This window comes from Ylistrum balloti, unplaced genomic scaffold, assembly GCF_031769215.1.
Source record: "Ylistrum balloti isolate Yb309-2 unplaced genomic scaffold, AGI_CSIRO_Ybal_v1 Utg371398, whole genome shotgun sequence".
Classification (NCBI taxonomy): domain Eukaryota; kingdom Metazoa; phylum Mollusca; class Bivalvia; order Pectinida; family Pectinidae; genus Ylistrum; species Ylistrum balloti.
In genome coordinates this window covers 47,703-66,839 of record NW_026782736.1, presented here as the reverse complement: position 1 = coordinate 66,839, position 19,137 = coordinate 47,703, and the positions used below count along the sequence as shown (strand labels likewise).

Genomic DNA, 19,137 nt, shown 5'->3' with positions numbered 1-19,137 from the left:
TTAAACTATTATCAATAAATTCCCTACCTACCTACTGATATTTTTTTACATATTGAACTATTATCAATAAATTCCCTATCTACCTTCATGTATTGCAGTAGATATTGAACGATCATCAATAAATTTCCTACCTACCTTCGTGTATTCTTGTAGATGTTAAACTATTATCAATAAATTACCTACCTACCTACTGATATTCAAGTACATATTGAACTATTTTCAATAAATTCCCTACCTACCTTCATATATTCCAGTAGATATTGAACTATTATCAATAAATTTCCTACCTTCCTTCATGTATTCTTCCAGATATTGAAATATCATCAATAAATTCCCTACCTACCTACAGATATTTCTTTACATATTGAACTATTATCAATAAATTCCCTACCTACCTTCATATATTCCAGTAGATATTGAACTATTATCAATAAATTCCCTACCTGCCGTCATGTATTCTAGTAGATATTGAACTATCATCAATAAATTCCCTACCTACCTACTGATAATCAAGTACATATTGAAGTACTTTCAATAAATTCCCTACCTACCTACTGATATTCCTTTAGATATTGAACTATTATCAATAAATTCCCTACCTACCTTCATATATTCCAGTAGATATTGAACTATCATCAATAAATTCCCTACCTACCTTCATTATCAATAAATTACCTACCTACCTACTGATATTCAAGTAGATATTGAACTATTATCAATAAATTCCCTACCTACCTTCATATATTCCAGTAGATATTGAACTATTATCAATAAATTCCCTACCTACCAACTGATATTCCTTTAGATATTGAAATATTATCAATAAATTCTCTACCTATCTTCATATATTCCAGTAGATATTGAACTATCATTAATAAATTCCCTACCTACCTTCATATATTCCACTATATATTCAACTAATATCAATAAATTCCCTTCCTACCGTCAGGTATTCAAGTAGATATTGAACTATCATCAATAAATTCCCTACCTACCTTCATGTATTCTAGTAGATGTTACACTATTATCAATAAATTACCTACCTACCTTCAAATATTGCAGTAGATTTTTAACTAATATCAATAAATTCCCTCCCTACCTTCATATATTCCAGTAGATATTGAACTATTATCAATAAATTCCCTACCTACCGTCATGTATTCTAGTAGATATTCAAATATTATCAATAAATTCCCTACCTACCTTCATATATTCCAGTAGATATTGAACTAATATCAATAAATTCCCTACCTGCCGTCATGTATTCTAGTAGATATTGAACTATTATCAATAAATTCCCTACCTACCTTCATGTATTCCAGTAGATATTGAACTATCATCAATAAATTCCCTACCTACCTTCATGTATCCCAGTATATATTGAACTATTATCAATAACTTCCCTACCTACCTTCATATATTCCAGTTGATATTAAACTATTATCAATAAATTCACTATCAACCTTCATATATTCCAGTAGATATTCAACTATTATCAATAAATTCCCTACCTACCTTCATATATTCCAGTAGATATTGAACTATTTTCAATAAATTCCCTACCTACCTTCATATATTCCAGTAAATATTAAACTAATATCAATAAATTCCCTACCTACCTTCATATATTCCAGTAAATATTAAACTAATATCATTAAATTCCCTACCTACCTTCATATATTCCAGTAAATATTAAACTAATATCAATAAATTCCCTACCTGCCGTCATGTATTCTAGTAGATATTGAACTATTATCAATGAATTCCCAACCTACCTTCATATATTCCAGTAGATATTGAACTATTATCAATAAATTCCCTACCTACCTTCATATATTCCAGTAGATATTGAACTATCATCAATAAATTCCCTACCTACCTTCATATATCCCACTATATATTAAACTAATATCAATAAATTCCCTACCTACCTTCATGTATTCCAGTAGATATTAAACTATTATCAATAAATTCCCTACCTACCTTCATATATTCCAGTAGATATTGAACTAATATCAATAAATTCCCTACCTACCTTCATATATTCCAGTAGATATTAAACTAATATCAATAAATTCCCTACCTGCCCTCATGTATTCTAGTAGATATTGAACTATCATCAATAAATTCCCTACCTACCTTCAAATATCCAAGTCGATATAAAAATATTATCAATAAATTCCCTACCTACCTTCATATATTCCAGTAAATATTAAACTAATATCAATAAATTCCCTACCTGCCGTCATGTATTCTAGTAGATATTGAACTATTATCAATAAATTCCCTACCTACCTACTGATATTTCTTTACATATTGAACTATTATCAATAAATTCCCTACCTACCTTCATATATTCCAGTAGATATTGAACTATCATCAATAAATTCCCTACCTACCTTCATATATCCCACTATATATTGAACTATTATCAATAAATTCCCTACCTACCCTCATATATTCCAGTAGATATTGAACTATTATCAATAAATTCCCTACCTATCTTCATGTATCCCAGTAGATATTGAACTATTATCAATAAATTCCCTACCTACCTTCATATATTCAGTATATTGAACTATCATCAATTAATTTCTTACCTACCTTCATATATTCCACTAGATATTGAACTATTATCAATAAATTCCCTACCTACCTTCATGTATTCCAGTAGATATTAAACTATTATCAATAAATTCCCTACCTACCTACTGATATTTCTTTACATATTGAACTATTATCAATAAATTCCCTATCTACCTTCATGTATTCCAGTAGATATTAAACTATTATCAATAAATTCCCTACCTACCTTCATATATTCCAGTAGATATTAAACTATTATCAATAAATTCCCTACCTACCTTCATATATTCCAGTAGATATATTCCAACTATTATCAATAAATTCACTATCAACCTTCATATATTCCAGTAGATATTCAACTATTATCAGTAAATTCCCTACCTACCTTCATATATTCCAGTAGATATTGAACTATTATCAATAAATTCCCTACCTATCTACTGATATTTCTTTACATATTGAACTATTATCAATAACTTCCCTATCTACCTTCAAGTATTCCAGTAGATTTTGAACTATCATCAATAAATTCCCTACATACCTTCAAGTATTCCAGTAGATATTAAACTATTATTAATAAATTCCCTACCTACCTTCATATATTCCAGTAGATATTAAACTATTATCAATAAATTCCCTACCTACCTTCTTATCTTCCAGTAGATATTGAGCTATTATCAATAAATTCCCTACCTACCTTCATATATTCCAGTAGATATTGAACTATTATCAATAAATTCCCTACCTACCTTCATGTATTCCAGTAGATATTGAACTATTATCAATAAATTCCCTACCTACCTACTGATATTCCTTTAGATATTGAACTATTATCAATAAATTCCCTACCTACCTTCATATATTCCAGTAGATATTCAACTAATATCAATACATTCCCATCCTACCGTCAGGTATTCAAGTAGATATTGAACTATTATCAATCAATTCACTACCAACCGTCATGTATTCTAGTAGATATTGAACTATTATCAATAAATTCCCTACCTACCTACTGATATTTCTTTGATATTGAACTATTATCAATAAATTCCCTATCTACCTTCATGTATTCCAGTAGATATTAAACTATTATTAATAAATTCCCTACCTACCTTCATATATTCCAGTAGATATTAAACTATTATCAATAAATTCCCTACCTACCTTCATGTATTCCAGTAGATGTTAAACTCTTATCAATAACTTCCCTCCCTGCCGTCATGTATTCTAGTAGATATTGAACTATCATCAATAAATTCCCTACCTACCTTCAAATATCCAAGTCGATATAAAAATATTATCAATAAATTCCCTACCTACCTTCATATATTCCAGTAGATATTGAAATATTATCAATAAATTCCCTACCTATCTTCATGTATCCCAGTAGATATTGAACTATTATCAATAAATTCCCTACCTAACTTCATATATTCCAGTTGATATTGAATTATTATCAATAAATTACCTACCTACCTTCAAATATTGCAGTAGATTTTTAACTAATATCAATAAATTCCCTCCCTACCTTCATATATTCCAGTAGATATTGAACTATTATCAATAAATTCCCTACCTACCGTCTACCTACCTACCTACCTTCATATATTCCAGTTGATATTAAACTATTATCAATAAATTCACTATCAACCTTCATATATTCCAGTAGATATTCAACTATTATCAGTAAATTCCCTACCTACCTTCATATATTCCAGTAGATATTGAACTATTATCAATAAATTCCCTACCTACCTTCATGTATTCCAGTAGATATTAAACTATTATCAATAAATTCCCTACCAACCGTCATGTATTCTAGCAGATATTGAACTATCATCAATAAATTCCCTACCTGCCGTCATGTATTCTAGTAGATATTGAACTATTATCAATGAATTCCCAACCTACCTTCATATATTCCAGAAGATATTGAACTATTATCAATAAATTCCCTACCTACCTTCAAATATCCAAGTCGATATAAAAATATTATCAATAAATTCCCTACCTACCTTCATATATCCCACTATATATTGAACTAATATCAATAAATTCCCTACCTACCGACATATATTCAAGTAGATATTGAACTATTATCAATAAATTTCCTACCTTCCTTCATGTATTCTAGTATATTACCTACCTTCATATATTCCAGTATATTAAACTATTATCAATAAATTCCCTACCTTCATATATTCCTTATTATAATAAATTCCCTACCTGCCGTCATGTATTCTAGTAGATATTGAACTATTATCAATGAATTCCCAACCTACCTTCATATATTCCAGAAGATATTGAAATATTATCAATAAATTCCCTACCTACCTACTGATATTCCTTTAGATATTGAACTATTATCAATAAATTCCCTACCTACCTACTGATATTTCTTTAGATATTGAACTATTATCAATTAATTTCTTACCTACCTTCATATATTCCAGTAGATATTGAACTATCATTAATAAATTCCCTACCTACCTTCATATATTCCAGTAAATATTATCAATAAATTCCCTACCTACCTTCATATATTCCAGTAGATATTAAACTAATATCAATAAATTCCCTACCTGCCGTCATGTATTCTAGTAGATATTGAACTATCATCAATAAATTCCCTACCTACCTTCATATATTCCAGTAGATATTGAACTATTATCAATAAATTCCCTACCTACCTTCATGTATTCCAGTAGATATTAAACTATTATCAATAAATTCCCTACCTACCTTCATGTATTCCAGTAGATATTAAACTATTATTAATAAATTCCCTACCTACCTTCATATATTCCAGTAGATATTAAACTATTATCAATAAATTCCCTACCTACCTTCATGTATTCTTGTAGATGTTACACTATTATCAATAAATTCCCTACCTACCTTCATATATTCCAGTAAATATTAAACTAATATCAATAAATTCCCTACACACTTATATATTCTAGTAGATATTAACTAATTAACCAGCTTTATATTCCAGCAAATAAAACAATTCTCATGTATCAATTATGTCCGTGTGTCTGTCTATCTGGCAGTTACTACCATATTTTGTCTGTCTTTGCGTCTATTGTTTTTGTCTATCTTTCTTTTCCTGTAATTATCCGAATGTTTCTCTCTTTTTTCTTTTGTTATTATACATTGTGATTGCTTTGTTGTCAACCATGGCACTTCAATTGACGAAAATTTACATTATGGGCGGATGTCGTGGATGAAGCACAATAGACTAACCCTTCGGAACACTTGTTGTTTTCACTGCACTTTTACTATGGTCTCCGTATTGATCTTTCTTTTATATTTGTTAACACATGATATACGTGCACACTAAATTTCATTAACTTCGGGCAATATCTAAATTTTGACCGAATTTTGTTTCAAAAATCGAAGATGAAACATAAAAGCTTTTGTTATGTTTGATTCGATTAAATCGATTTTTTGACGAATATATCAACAATACAAATAATTAATGTGTTTATGAATTCATAACAAAGTGGCATTTCTACATGCTGTGTGACAGCGGGGGTCGATATTACAAGAACATGCAAAAGTGGCGGGAGGCTGATATCAGACTTATAGAAATGAATGACACTGATGCAATATTTGTCTGACAAATTTTACAATTTTCCTCTATAAATAGATTGAAACATGAGGATTAGTTTGTAACCCGAGACATTGCTAAGGAAAATATCTTGTTAATCTTGATCAATTCAAGTAGGCCATATCACATTCCCAAATATCATGATCACGTTCCAAAATAGCAAAAATCACATTACTAAATAACATAATCACGGCCTTAAATAACATAACCGCGTTCCCAAATAACAAAATCACCTTCTTAAATGACATGATCATGTTCCCAAATAACATAACCGCGTTCCCAAATAACAAAATCACCTTCTTAAATGACATGATCACGTTCCCAAATAACATAATCACGTTACCAAATAATAGAATTATTTTGCCAAACAACATAATCACGTTCCCAAATAACAAAATCACGTTCTCAGATAGCATGATCACGTTCTCAAATATCATGATCACATTCCAAATAATATAATCCCGTTCGCAAATAACATAATCACGCTCTCAAATAGCATGATCACGTTCCAAATAAAAAAATCACGTTCCAAAATAACATAATGACGTTCCCAAATAACATTATCACGTTACCAAATAACAAAATTAATTTGCCAAACAACATAATCACGTTCCCAAATAACATCATAACGTTCCCAAAAAATAAAATCACGTTCCCAAATAACATAATCACGTTCCTTAATTACAGTATCTCTCCTTTAATTTTTTTCAGGAGTCTCCGATTAAATATTTCTTTATTCATAATTTGATCCATTTTCATCTATTTGTGTTTCAATTAAGATTTTGTTTCGGTGTTTTCTTCCGTGTATTCAACTGCTTCATGAATAATAGAATTATAAAAAATGATTTAAGAAAAAAAAGAAGAATAGGTGCAACAACCACAAAATAAGTTAAATTTTCGTTATTAACGAATATTAAAAGAAGTATCTATATGAAGTAAAACATGGCATGCATTTTATATCACCAATATTTGCAATCGATTGTCACACCATAGCTATTTCACACATGAAAGAGGAGACAGTTGTTGCAACGCCAATGCCATCACCCCACCGGAATCCTTGATCTGGAACGAGGAAAATAAAATCATCGTCGCCCAAGTGGTTGTTGGGTTCTGACCCATACCAGTTGAAGTATGACAAATCCGTACCGTCCTCAAATTTAAATGTCCCCTCGCTGTTGCGGTCTGACCCTTGAATCAGTATTACCAAATGGCAGGTGGCATCAGCTGTGAAGATAAAGAGCATCTCTAAAGCCGTTTAACTGATTAGGCATTTTTTCTTAGAAATTTGAGCAATGCTTACATTGGTAATTCAGAAAAGGACACATGTTATCTTGCTAACAATTCTTTTAACATTATCTTTAAGTTTTTGGTAATACAGAAACAAAGACTAAGAGTAAACACTTTGTAAATAGAATAAGTTAATAAAGGCCAGTTTGATTTGTTTCATGTCCTTAGCAAACGATTTGGTTTAAAAGAGTTGTTCATGAACTATTGTTTGTACGGGTCCCAAATTCACTGGCAAAGTTTTCTAAACAATAAGTCATATAAGTTTGTTCTGTAGTATATAAATATTGTATTTGTATCGGTGTAAATTACTTCTATCAGATATGAGTGTTTAATTTCTTTATGAAATCTAAAACTTGAAACGTACTTAATTTGTACTTAAATTATAATGTATCGTCACTTGCAGCCAATTGTGGTAATGACAAATTTGGGCATTACCAATAATGAGTACATAAAACGCATACCATCACTGCTGTTAGGACAATCACTATATACGTTTTTAGTTAGTATTTAAAGGATATCATGAAACACTAGCGATGCCAAAATCATTATATAAGAACAAAAAACAAAGAAATCTAATAAAGAATATCACAATATCTGACTTATAAAAGGTGTGTATACTTAGGAAATCGGCGATGTGATCCTGTATTTCCTGGGATGTGATGCGCAGTAATTCTCCGCCTTCTGATTGACATGTCGACATAAAATCATACGAGTTTCTCACTCCTCCAAGGTGTAGTTTGTAGCACAGTCCTAATTGTCTGCTCTGTATGTAGCCATCGGTGATAGGACAACCATCTTGGAAAAAACAATACATGAAAATGTTTGGTGTGAGAAATATATTTACACATTATTATTTTTTTCTTTTTGCTTGTGTTGTTCTTGTTTGTTTTCTGAAGGATAATCACGCTAATTTACTTTGACATTTGTACACCATTTTGTAAGAGAGACATCAATATCAGTTATTAATCGAAAACCAACAAGTGAACATAAACATAATCCAAATTCGATCAGAATAGGACCAGTTGGGTGACCTGGGAGATACCAACACTTAATATCATGAGGACGGATGTCTAGTGGAGACAACAACAGCTAATATCATATCGGGACGGATGTCTTGAGAGGCACCAACAGCTAATATCATGAGAACGGATGTCTAGGAAGACACCAACAACTAATATTATATCGGGATGAATGTCTTGGGAGATACCAACAGCTAATATCATATCAGGACGGATGTCTAGGGGAGATACCAACAGCTGATATCATGAAAGAACGGATGTCTAGGGAGACACAAACAGTTAAAAAACATATGAGGACAGATGTCTAGTGAGATACCAACAGCTAATAACATATGAGGACAGATGTCTAGGGAGACACCAACAGCTAATATCATATGAGGACGGATGTCAAGGGAGACACCAACAGCTAATATTATATGAGGACGGATGTCTAGGAAGACACCAACAGCTAATATTATATCGGGATGAATGTCTAGGGAGATACCAACAGCTAATATCATGAAAGGACTGATGTCTAGGGAGACACAGACAGTTAAAAACATACGAGGACAGATGTCTAGTGAAATACCAACAGCTAATAACATATGAGGACGGATGTCTAGGGAGACACCAACAGCCCGGGTCATATGAGGACGGATGTCTAGTGAGATACAACAGCTTATATCATATGAGGACAGACGTCTAGATGAGATACCAACAGCTAATAACATATGAGGACGGATGCCTAGGAAGGTTAACAACAGCTAATATCATATGAGGACAGATGTCTCGGGAGATACCAACAGCTAATATCATATGAGGACAGCCATCCAAGGAAATACCAACAGACCGGGTCATATGACGATAGATGTTAGAAAGAAAAAGTAATACATTAAGTGATGAGACAACTGATCAATGTTGGTCTCTACATTCCCCATTTCAGGAATATCAAGAAATATCCCGCTCTGTACCAGTTATCAATTTTAGATCAGGGTATACTATATGCGGGATAAAAATAATATTGACATAGTGATTTCAGTGATAATTGAAATGTTTTGATATTTCTGATGCTGTATTAGTTGTTTGAAAGAAATTTTCGCTGGCCCAGTTTGAGAAGCACGTACACGATGAGAGCCACTGTAAGAAATTTTCATTTAATGTTTTAACAGTTGTATCGATTGTCTTACTCACAAATGTATTTATTACATCTGGTATGAAATAGTTTTTCTCTTTATCGAAAATATTGTCTTATGTATCTCGTTTGGTAAAAAGAGGAAAAAAGATGCTGTGTACCCTCGAATCTCGTTATCTCAAACCCGTATAACTCGAGACGTATTGTCTTAAATAACAAGATATTTATTTATCACGACCATGGTTTTATCCACCAAAATTGGAAATCAAGGAAAGGGCAGACATTTATTAGTCAGCTGTATTTTCTAATCTTTTCCTACAGCGAAACAAAAAGTCAATCCTCCATTTCTGGGTAGCAAGAAACCTGCAGCGTAACGTAATCTACGTTGTTTACATGTCGCAGTGGATTAATATAAACTTTATTTTATTCCATAACAACATGCGAATAATACATAGCAAAGTTTACATAGGAACTGGAATTGGAAACAAGTTAAACAACTTATATAAATCCTTTTCCATTTCGCAGTGGATTCAATGGTATATTAACATTACCATGATTTTCGTGCAGTCTGCCAACTGAGAGACCCATGTTCAATACTTTCTGTTGTTTTGAAACGAACGTGAAGTTTAGGTAAATAAGCTAAATAGTGTCACAATAAAGAGAAATTAATAAGTTGCGTGCAGTTTCGGTAACCATCTTGACTAAATCCCACCAGCAGTAATTTCTACATATCATCTCATTGGACTGTACAAAAGAAACAAATGAATAGCACCTATCAACATAAAGACAAAGAAACAGCCTCATCAAATGCTTAATGTAATTTGCAATACAGCTTCATAAAAATATGTATTTGAGTGTGAATGTTGAATTCCTACCTGTATATATATTATAGAACTTCCACCCTGGTTCTTGTAATAGTACAGTGTTGTCCACAAATCCACTATAATACAGATGACACTGTCCAGCATTAGTAAATAGCGACATACACTTTATATTCCTTTCACACTTAATGAAACAAAGATACATTGAGATGTTTCCAGGTATGACCTTGTCGACAGGACGTTGTGGGTAGAGGTCTGTTATACCTCCTGTCGCAAATCCACGAATAGACGAGTATGTTACTGTTATCACTAGGTGGCAAAGAGATAACATCTGACAGAATCCGAAAATAGCAATCTTTAAATTGTAAAACATTTCGATACGTTACGATCATTAAAAATCTATTGAGAGCTACTGCATCAGGACTTTCTCTCCTTCGATATAACAAACCGCACCATCCGATAGCAATCTGCCTTTCCTTCAATTCCACGACGCTGAGTAGTTTACAATTACCTTATTGATATTCATGAACGTAAAGTGACACAGCTTTCAGACTAACGTCTTACAATGACTCAGGAGGCAGATATTGTTCGTATTACAGATATGAACATTAAATATTCCCTTGCAAGTGAACGCTAATTTTGTTATCAGCAATGAGTTATAAAACTCCCCGTACACATTTCTTTCGTCTTTCCAGCCAAATAAGAGCACTAGAATAAACTGTACTACTCCATTATATGGGGGTAATGTTTAACAGCAAAAACAGATTAGGAATGCAAGAGGACTGCAACTTTGCTTACAAAAATACATATTGCATAACAGCACTATCCCAAAAAAACTCTGTTGATGCAAGAACGAAAAAGGTGATTTACATATTTCTTATTTCCAACGCTGCCCATCTCCCCTTTCTGGGATATCCTATTCTATGTTCCGTTCAGTGACATATTGATAAACCTGTTACGACGTATCAAGAAATGATTTGTACTAGCATACAAGTCGAGGATAATTATGAAGTTAATCATTAATACATTAGTGTTTATAAAACTTATATAATAAAATTTAGAAAACTGGAAAACACGATGAGCTGTAAAATATAAGCGCTTTCATTTCTTCTTCAGATGTTTTACATAATATACATAGATACAATTGTGACATCATTAATAATGCAGTTCAATAGTGACGCCATATTTATATGGGAGATAATAAAAGTACAATTGATAATTCTAGCTTAAACTATTTAGTTTGGGATTGAATGTTTTTTATGAAATACTTTTCCTTCTCTTTTCTAACAATACGACTGTCTGATAAAACTTTATAAAATGGAAATATATGAAAGTTTTTCTTTCCATATATATCTAAATGTTCACTTAATTTGATCTGGCGATACTGTGGTACATTTATATGTTGTTTATGTACGCGAACTCGAGCTTGTAAGGTATTACTAGTTTCTCCAATGTAAAATTCCTTGCAGCCCGGGCATGTTATCAAGTATATAACATTTTTTGAATAACATGACATATTGCAAGTCACACTGAACTCCTTCGTTCCAAAATAATATGATTTTCCTTCCATCATTTAGTCACATATACCACAGCGTGGATTTTTACACTTTGTGACTTTGTATTCCTGTTGTTCTTGTTACTTTGATTTCCTCTCCGATCTGTTGTTCGCTGACGATGGTAACGATCTTTCGTGCTAAGTTATACGGGATTGCACGTTTTGTGCGTGCTGGATGGCAAGATCCAAAATGTAAATATTGATGAGTATCCGTTTACGTGTGGTAGATATCAGTAGTATTTTTTTTTCACTATTATGTCTAAAAATGGAATTTGGGATCCAGGGTGCTTATAAGTTCATCAAATTGTAGCAAATATTCACTTGTGTTTTTCCAAATTATAAAGCAATCATCTAGAAATCGTTTCCAGTTTTCTGCTATATATTGCCAAAGTTTCGCCCCAACGCTCTTTAGTTTCGTTATAAAGGATCATTTCCAAGTAGCCAAGTGTAAGTGTAGCATAAGTAGGAGCTACTTTAGTTCCCATTACTGTTCCTTTGATTTGAATATAATGTTTGTTATTGAATGTAAAAGTATTATTCCTCAAAATTAAAGACATTGCTTTCAATATGCATTTCTATTTGAAGCGATGGCTAACTTTCTCCAGGTGCTTTTCCATCCAATATTCAACCGCCTTTAGTCCTAAATCAACGGTAATATTGGTATATAGGTTTACGACATCGAAGCTGTGCATTTATATCTGTATCTTCCAGTAGATGTCGGAGGAAATCCAGGTCGTCCCGGACGTAGCTTTTTACTTCTTTGCATAGCGGTTTTAAAGGAATATCTAAAATATGACTTAACCGTTGTGTTGGGGAATTAGGTCCTCCTACTATAGGTCTAAACGGGAGATCTTCTGGACTTTCGCATGTTATATATTCATTATTTTGCAATTTAATGGCTTCTTTTATTTGGGATGATTTGTGAATTTTGGGTAATCCATAGAAACAACTTTCTGTAATTTCGAAATCAGTAAGATAATCTTGTTCTTTTTCACCAATTTTACTTGAAGTGTTATTGTTGATCAACGTGTTTATCTTTTGCATCGTTATTTTATCTTGATTTCCATTAATAATTTGGTAAAATTCCGTGTTTTCAAGGATACCCCCTATTTTTTTTCTTACAGAAATCACTGTCCATAATTACTGTTGCACCTCCTGCATCCGCTTCTTTTATTACTATTGTTTCATCTTTCGACAAAGAGTTCATCGTCATTTCTTCCTCTCTTGTGATATTGCTTTTAATGGAATTTCCTGGTTCTTGTGGTCATTTTAAAGTATTCAGTGTATCACAAACTTTATCGATAGTGTTATTTCTGCCTTTTTTGGGATGAAATTGCGACTTGTTTCGTACGATATCCATATCTCGTTCACTCTCCCAATCATTAGTTTGTTCCCGTGGCGTATAGATATATTCCGCCAATCTTATTCTGCGCGTGTAAGTTTTTATATCATTTTTCAATTCTTGGTTATTTGATCGCGGAGTGGGAGTGTATTTAAGGCCTTTTGAAAGAAGATTCATTTCTGCATCTGTTAGTGTTCTAGCAGATACATTTATTACCTTAACATATAAATGTACCATAGTATCGCCAGATCAAATTAAGTGAACATTTAGATATTTGTGGAAAGAAGAACTTTCATATACTTCCATTTTAAAAAGTTTTATCAGACAGTCATATTGTTAGAAAAGAGAAGGAAAAGTATTTCATAAAAGCATTCAATCCCAAACTAAATAGTTTAACCTAGAATTATCAATTGTACTTTTATTATCTCCCATATAAATATGACGTCACTATTGAACTGCATTATTAATGACGTCACAATTGTATCTATGTACATTATGTAAAACATCTGAAGAAGAAATGAAAGCGCTTATGTTTTACAGCTCATCGTGTTTTCCATTCTTCTCCAATTTTTATATGTTTGCTGGCACGGAGAATTCATCACATTTTCACTATATATATATATATATATTTAAAGGCTAGTTTTATCGATCAGGAGGAAAATGTTTTATCATCAGATATCATCTCAGGATTAAACATTATGATACCATAAAGTCACCAGGAACCATGATCGTCTTGATAACGATTATACAGAGAGATAACAAAGTATGTTTATGGAAGGTTATTAATTGCAAATTTTCAATATAACACACACATGATTTATTCACGTGCATATGCGACATTATCGGAAGAGTTTGTAGTTTGTTGCAAACAGTGTTTTAAAACGTAACTTCTGGTTGTAGATACTATTATCGAAGCGTGTGAAGCACATATTGTAATAAAATATATTTGACATTTCTTTATAAGAATGATCTATGACATTAATCTTTTTTCCCATGTGCAAGTAACTTGATATATCAAGGTCGAAACTTAATGATATTTTCACGTTGTTTTATGATATAATAATGATCATATGATATTACAACTATGAAACAAAGAATATTTTTTGTAACATTTTTACATTTCTATTGATCACTTTGTCTCAGTCGCCGCCTAGGCTTCAGCGTGTATGTCCTTAGCATTACTAACAAGTCCTAGACTGACGAAACAGCTGTATGATGCAGTGTTATTTATTAATTTTATTTTCATTTTTTATTTTAATATATTTTTTTTTGGACGGGCGAGGGGAGCTTTACTGTATCTAACTCTAATTTTGAATTAAAATGTGCTATACACTTGTGTCTTTTGTACAATCTTCGTTTTTATTTTATTCATAAACTTCACAAGAATCCATATAAACAGCATTTTATTGCTGGCTGGTCTTGATGTTCAAACAAAACTTATCCAAACCCCTTACTACCATTCATATTACTATCAAACCTTTGTTATTGTTATTGCGATATGTTTACTAAAGAAGTAGAATAAATTGCATGTTGATCACTCCAAAAAGTTTTGGCAAACATCTATAGTAACGAACATTTCCATGGTGTTTTTTTTTTCAAAGAACGGTGAACGACGGTATGATATGTGATTGTGAACTACACTCAGATTCTGGTTGACAACATCTTTGTAGAGTTTGACAGTATGAGATCTTCCAGCAGATTATTGGCAAGCCGATGCAAACTAACTATACCCCTCTGTTGCCCGACTTGTTATTAATTTCATCTTGGACCGAATCTGCCGAGGGGTGTCTCAAAACAGGTCACGATGACATGTCAGTCTTTCAGTTTCAATTTTAGATGTGTTGATGACGTCTTGTCGTATATACTCACCAGAATTGGAAATCAAGGATACAGCAGATTTTTCCACATCGGCCGCCGACGTGTAATTATTTCAATTTCCCTATGATTGATTTCCTATTTCTGGATAGCAATATTCCAAACGTAAAGTGTTTACATAGCAAGCTCACAACACAGTCTTTCAAAAGACGCAATTTGATGAAAATTTCGGGGAAGTTGTTGTTTGTCATAAAGATCACATTGCGAAATATCCTATACCTTTCTACGATATCAAGCTCGAGATGTTTGATGCTCGTTAGTATACCTAGTGATTCCATTTGTTTTACCTTGTTCTCATTTGAGAGCATAATACTTCTTACTTCGATAGACCAAGATTTCTTTTTGACGTAAGTCTTACTTTTGTACATACAAATGTATATTACCCTGGTTTCATCGAATTTGAGTTTAAGTCAGCGGAAATTGAGCGGAAAAAAAACACTTGTCTACAGTAACAACCTTTATGATATAAGAATAATATATATTTTTGTTAAATACATACTTTTGTGATGGTCCTGCATACAAAAAGGCCAACAATTTTTCATATACAAAATATACATGCGATGTATATGAAATATTCAATAGTCCAGAGAACCAAGCGATTCGTCCAATCCGTAAAACGTTCATATGATATTTTCTAGTTCAAATTTTAATCACTCTTTAAATGTGTAATTAATGATGATGTGTGATATGTACATGTACATTGATTGCTAAGAGCAAACTATTCAACTAAGGAGGCGACTAAGGGCATTCCAAATTAAGGAAATGTCATAATATAGATGGGAAGGCGAGTTATGCCCATAACATATCAAACTACGTTATGTTCATTTCTACCATAACCTGCGTATGTTATCTCACGCCCAGACTATTCATTAAACACCATATCCATTGTTTATTCATACGCATAATACACACGTGTATTATTTTTGACAGCCAAATCTATTGGACGAGGCATTAACATTTGACCCAACAATGATCTGTGACGCCCAACTACTTTCGCCACGTGCGATTGTTTTCATCGTCTGCTGTCCATCATCAACATGGCTGACAGTGACGATCTGTCATTCTTGCCGGCGGTCAAGATCGGTGATGCGGCAAAACTGTGTGGAGGGGGAAAGGGGATAGTAATTGCTAAATGCAGTAATTTTGGTTTCCCAACTTTGATATTGTGATGTACAGTTCTGATGAAAGTGATCAGAAGTTCTCGAAATTACACGCCATCTTAATCGTGTCTGCATTCACATTTTCCCGCGAAGAAGCACTAGTCTTATCCGCAATAAAATCTAGTTACAATTTTTTTTTTTGAAAGATAAACAATTTGTGTAATTTTGTAACGTCTTTCAATGAACTAATGTTACGGGATGTTTCCAAACAATATTACTGAATAAATAAGTCTTTTGCATCAAAAATAGCGATTTTGTCTCTTTTTGCATATTAATGAGCCAATCAGACAACATACGATGTATTCCTACGCGAAAGTGTCAATGAGGGCGAAACAATGTTGTACACAATACATATATTTTTACGTTAAAAGGTTATGGTAGAAAGAACCTCTATATATCTGATAACTTTAGGTGACGCCAACTATTTGTATACATTCGGAAATGTACCAGTATTCGAATGGCTTAAAACGGTGGGTGCAGGTTATGGCAACTTGTGGTAAGTAATAGTAATGTGCCTGGGGGCTCGAGAAGTGAATTTGAGGACATAGAGACATTTGAATGGAATTGCCTTTCTTAAATGCAGACCATGTGAAACTTTCCAGCTAGGTGTAGGTTCGTCTTGAATAGTTCTCCAACATGATGTAACAACCAGATCCCTTGCAAAGTTTTTTTAATTTTTGTTTAACTTTGGTAGACCATATAGAAATGTTAACTGTGATCGGACGCCCATAGATATCTAATCCTAGATGCCGCGCGCCGGCACCTGTCACTTGTCTAGCGGCCAGCCATCTTGGGAAGGTATTGTACAAGCTGTCATAAACACAAGAAGTTTCACGGTTACATCGGCGTCATGCCTTCCTATTGTGCAGTCTGCGGATGCCAAAAACACGTGTTCATTGGAAACAAGGAACAGAGGCATCACTTTTCACAAGTAAGTCATGTATTTGCAAGGATTTTGAGTTGTTTTAATGACAATACGGTCGTAATATTGTTAGTCCTATGGTTGACCTTATATAGTAAGTGAGTGAATTAAGGTTTAACGCGTCATTAGCACCTGTGTGGCGTATTTAGAGGATTCAATGTGGCTTGTTTTGGAATAGGAGCTCAGCTCTTAATCTAAGAGTTGTCAATGGCTAAATATAACATGGTATTTTAACACATATTGTAGTATACCTACACCATGTACACGGATGCCTGTCAGCACTGATTGTCAGTGCCTTTAATGGCTCCATTTTAAGTGGCAAAGAATATTTTTGTTTCATTGTCTACTTGACACAATGTGAAGTAATTTATTCCGCATGTCTACACAGAAAAATCAACAAAAGTATATATATGTCACATTATGTGTTAGGCATAAGTTTCGAAAGTACATGGTGAAAATATACTTTTTAAGGGCCATTAGACTGATTGTTTGGATACTCTAGCAAGCAAGTTACTAACATGTACAAAATTTGATGTTCTACAGAATGTGTGCCTCGTCCGTTTTACCTTTTTATGATAGGGCCTATTCCCCACCCCCACCCCATTTGAAATGAGGTCCAACAAATCATGAAGTCGCATGAATGACACTGATATATAATCAAATGCACTTTGATATGTAAGCCGTTTAAAAAATAAATTCATTTTTCGGGTTAACACCTATCCAGGGACCAGGTCCATAGATCCAAATGTTCGCTTCAATATAGCCTTTTTCATTGCCACATTCTAGTTATCTATTACTATCTTTAAAAAAGGATAAATTTGAATAAAATTCTATTTATCATTTCTTAATTGTTTTATTTCATTGGTTTTTTCCCTCTTTTTTGGATAGGGTGGGTTATTATATGTCAGTTTATTGTTAAAAATTATCCTATGCAAAATAGATGGGGAGTATATTTTGTGTTCAATAATTCTTATATTTTGAATATTTCCGTTATTTTTTCGTTAATTTTGATTCCCGATAACTCCACTTTGGGATGACTACAGCATAGAACTTTTTCTCAGCTTCAAATGAAGTATTATTTGTGTTGATACGTGGGCTAGTGACCGAGGTACATTTTTAGTTGGATTTCTAGCATAAGGCCCTCTGTGTAGCTATTGTCTGACGACGCTAGCGGCAATACCTTCCCAAGATTGCGGCGCTGCAGACACGTTGAGTCAACAGTCGTGGATAGGCCGTGCGGCATTTAGGATTAGATATATGTGTTCCAAAATATCACGATCACGTGCCAAATAACAAAATCACGTTCCAAAATAACATGATCACGTTCCCAAATAACATAATTACGTTCCCAAATTACAAATCACGTTATCAAATATCATGATCACGTTCCCAAATAACATGATCACGTTCCCAAGTAAAATAGGCACGTTCCCAAATAACACAATCACGTTATCAAATAACAGTATCTCATCTTTTACTTTTTCAGGAGTCTCCCTGTCAGTCTTTCTTTGTTCATAGTTTGATCAATTTTCATCAATTTGTGTTTGAATTAAGATTTTGTTCCGGTGTTTTCTTCAGTGCATTCAGCTGCTTCATGAATATTAGAATTATAAAAAAAATGATTTAAGAAAAAAAAATCAGAATAGGTGCACCAACCACAAAATAATTTAAATTTTCGTTATTAAAGAATATTAAAGAAAGCCGCGTATTTATATTATCTATATGAAGTAAAACGTGGCATGCATTTTATATCACCAATATTGCAATCTACTGTCACACGATAGCTATTTCACAGATGAAGGAGGTGACAGCTGTTGCAACGTCAACGCTATCAATCCACCGGAAT

The 19,137-nt window shown here is 32.9% G+C and overlaps 1 protein-coding gene across 1 annotated transcript; it reads right to left on the bottom strand.

Annotated features, from left to right (window-relative positions):
• Positions 1–7,181: 7,181 nt before the first annotated feature.
• LOC132562359 (C-type lectin domain family 4 member M-like) lies at positions 7,182–13,205 on the bottom strand. Its single transcript, XM_060227101.1, has 3 exons — positions 13,115–13,205; positions 8,105–8,281; positions 7,182–7,423 (listed from the first exon to the last, which is right to left on the bottom strand). The coding sequence occupies exons 1-3, from the start codon at positions 13,203–13,205 to the stop codon at positions 7,182–7,184; spliced, it is 510 nt and encodes a 169-aa protein (XP_060083084.1).
• Between the last annotated feature and the right edge of the window lie 5,932 nt (positions 13,206–19,137).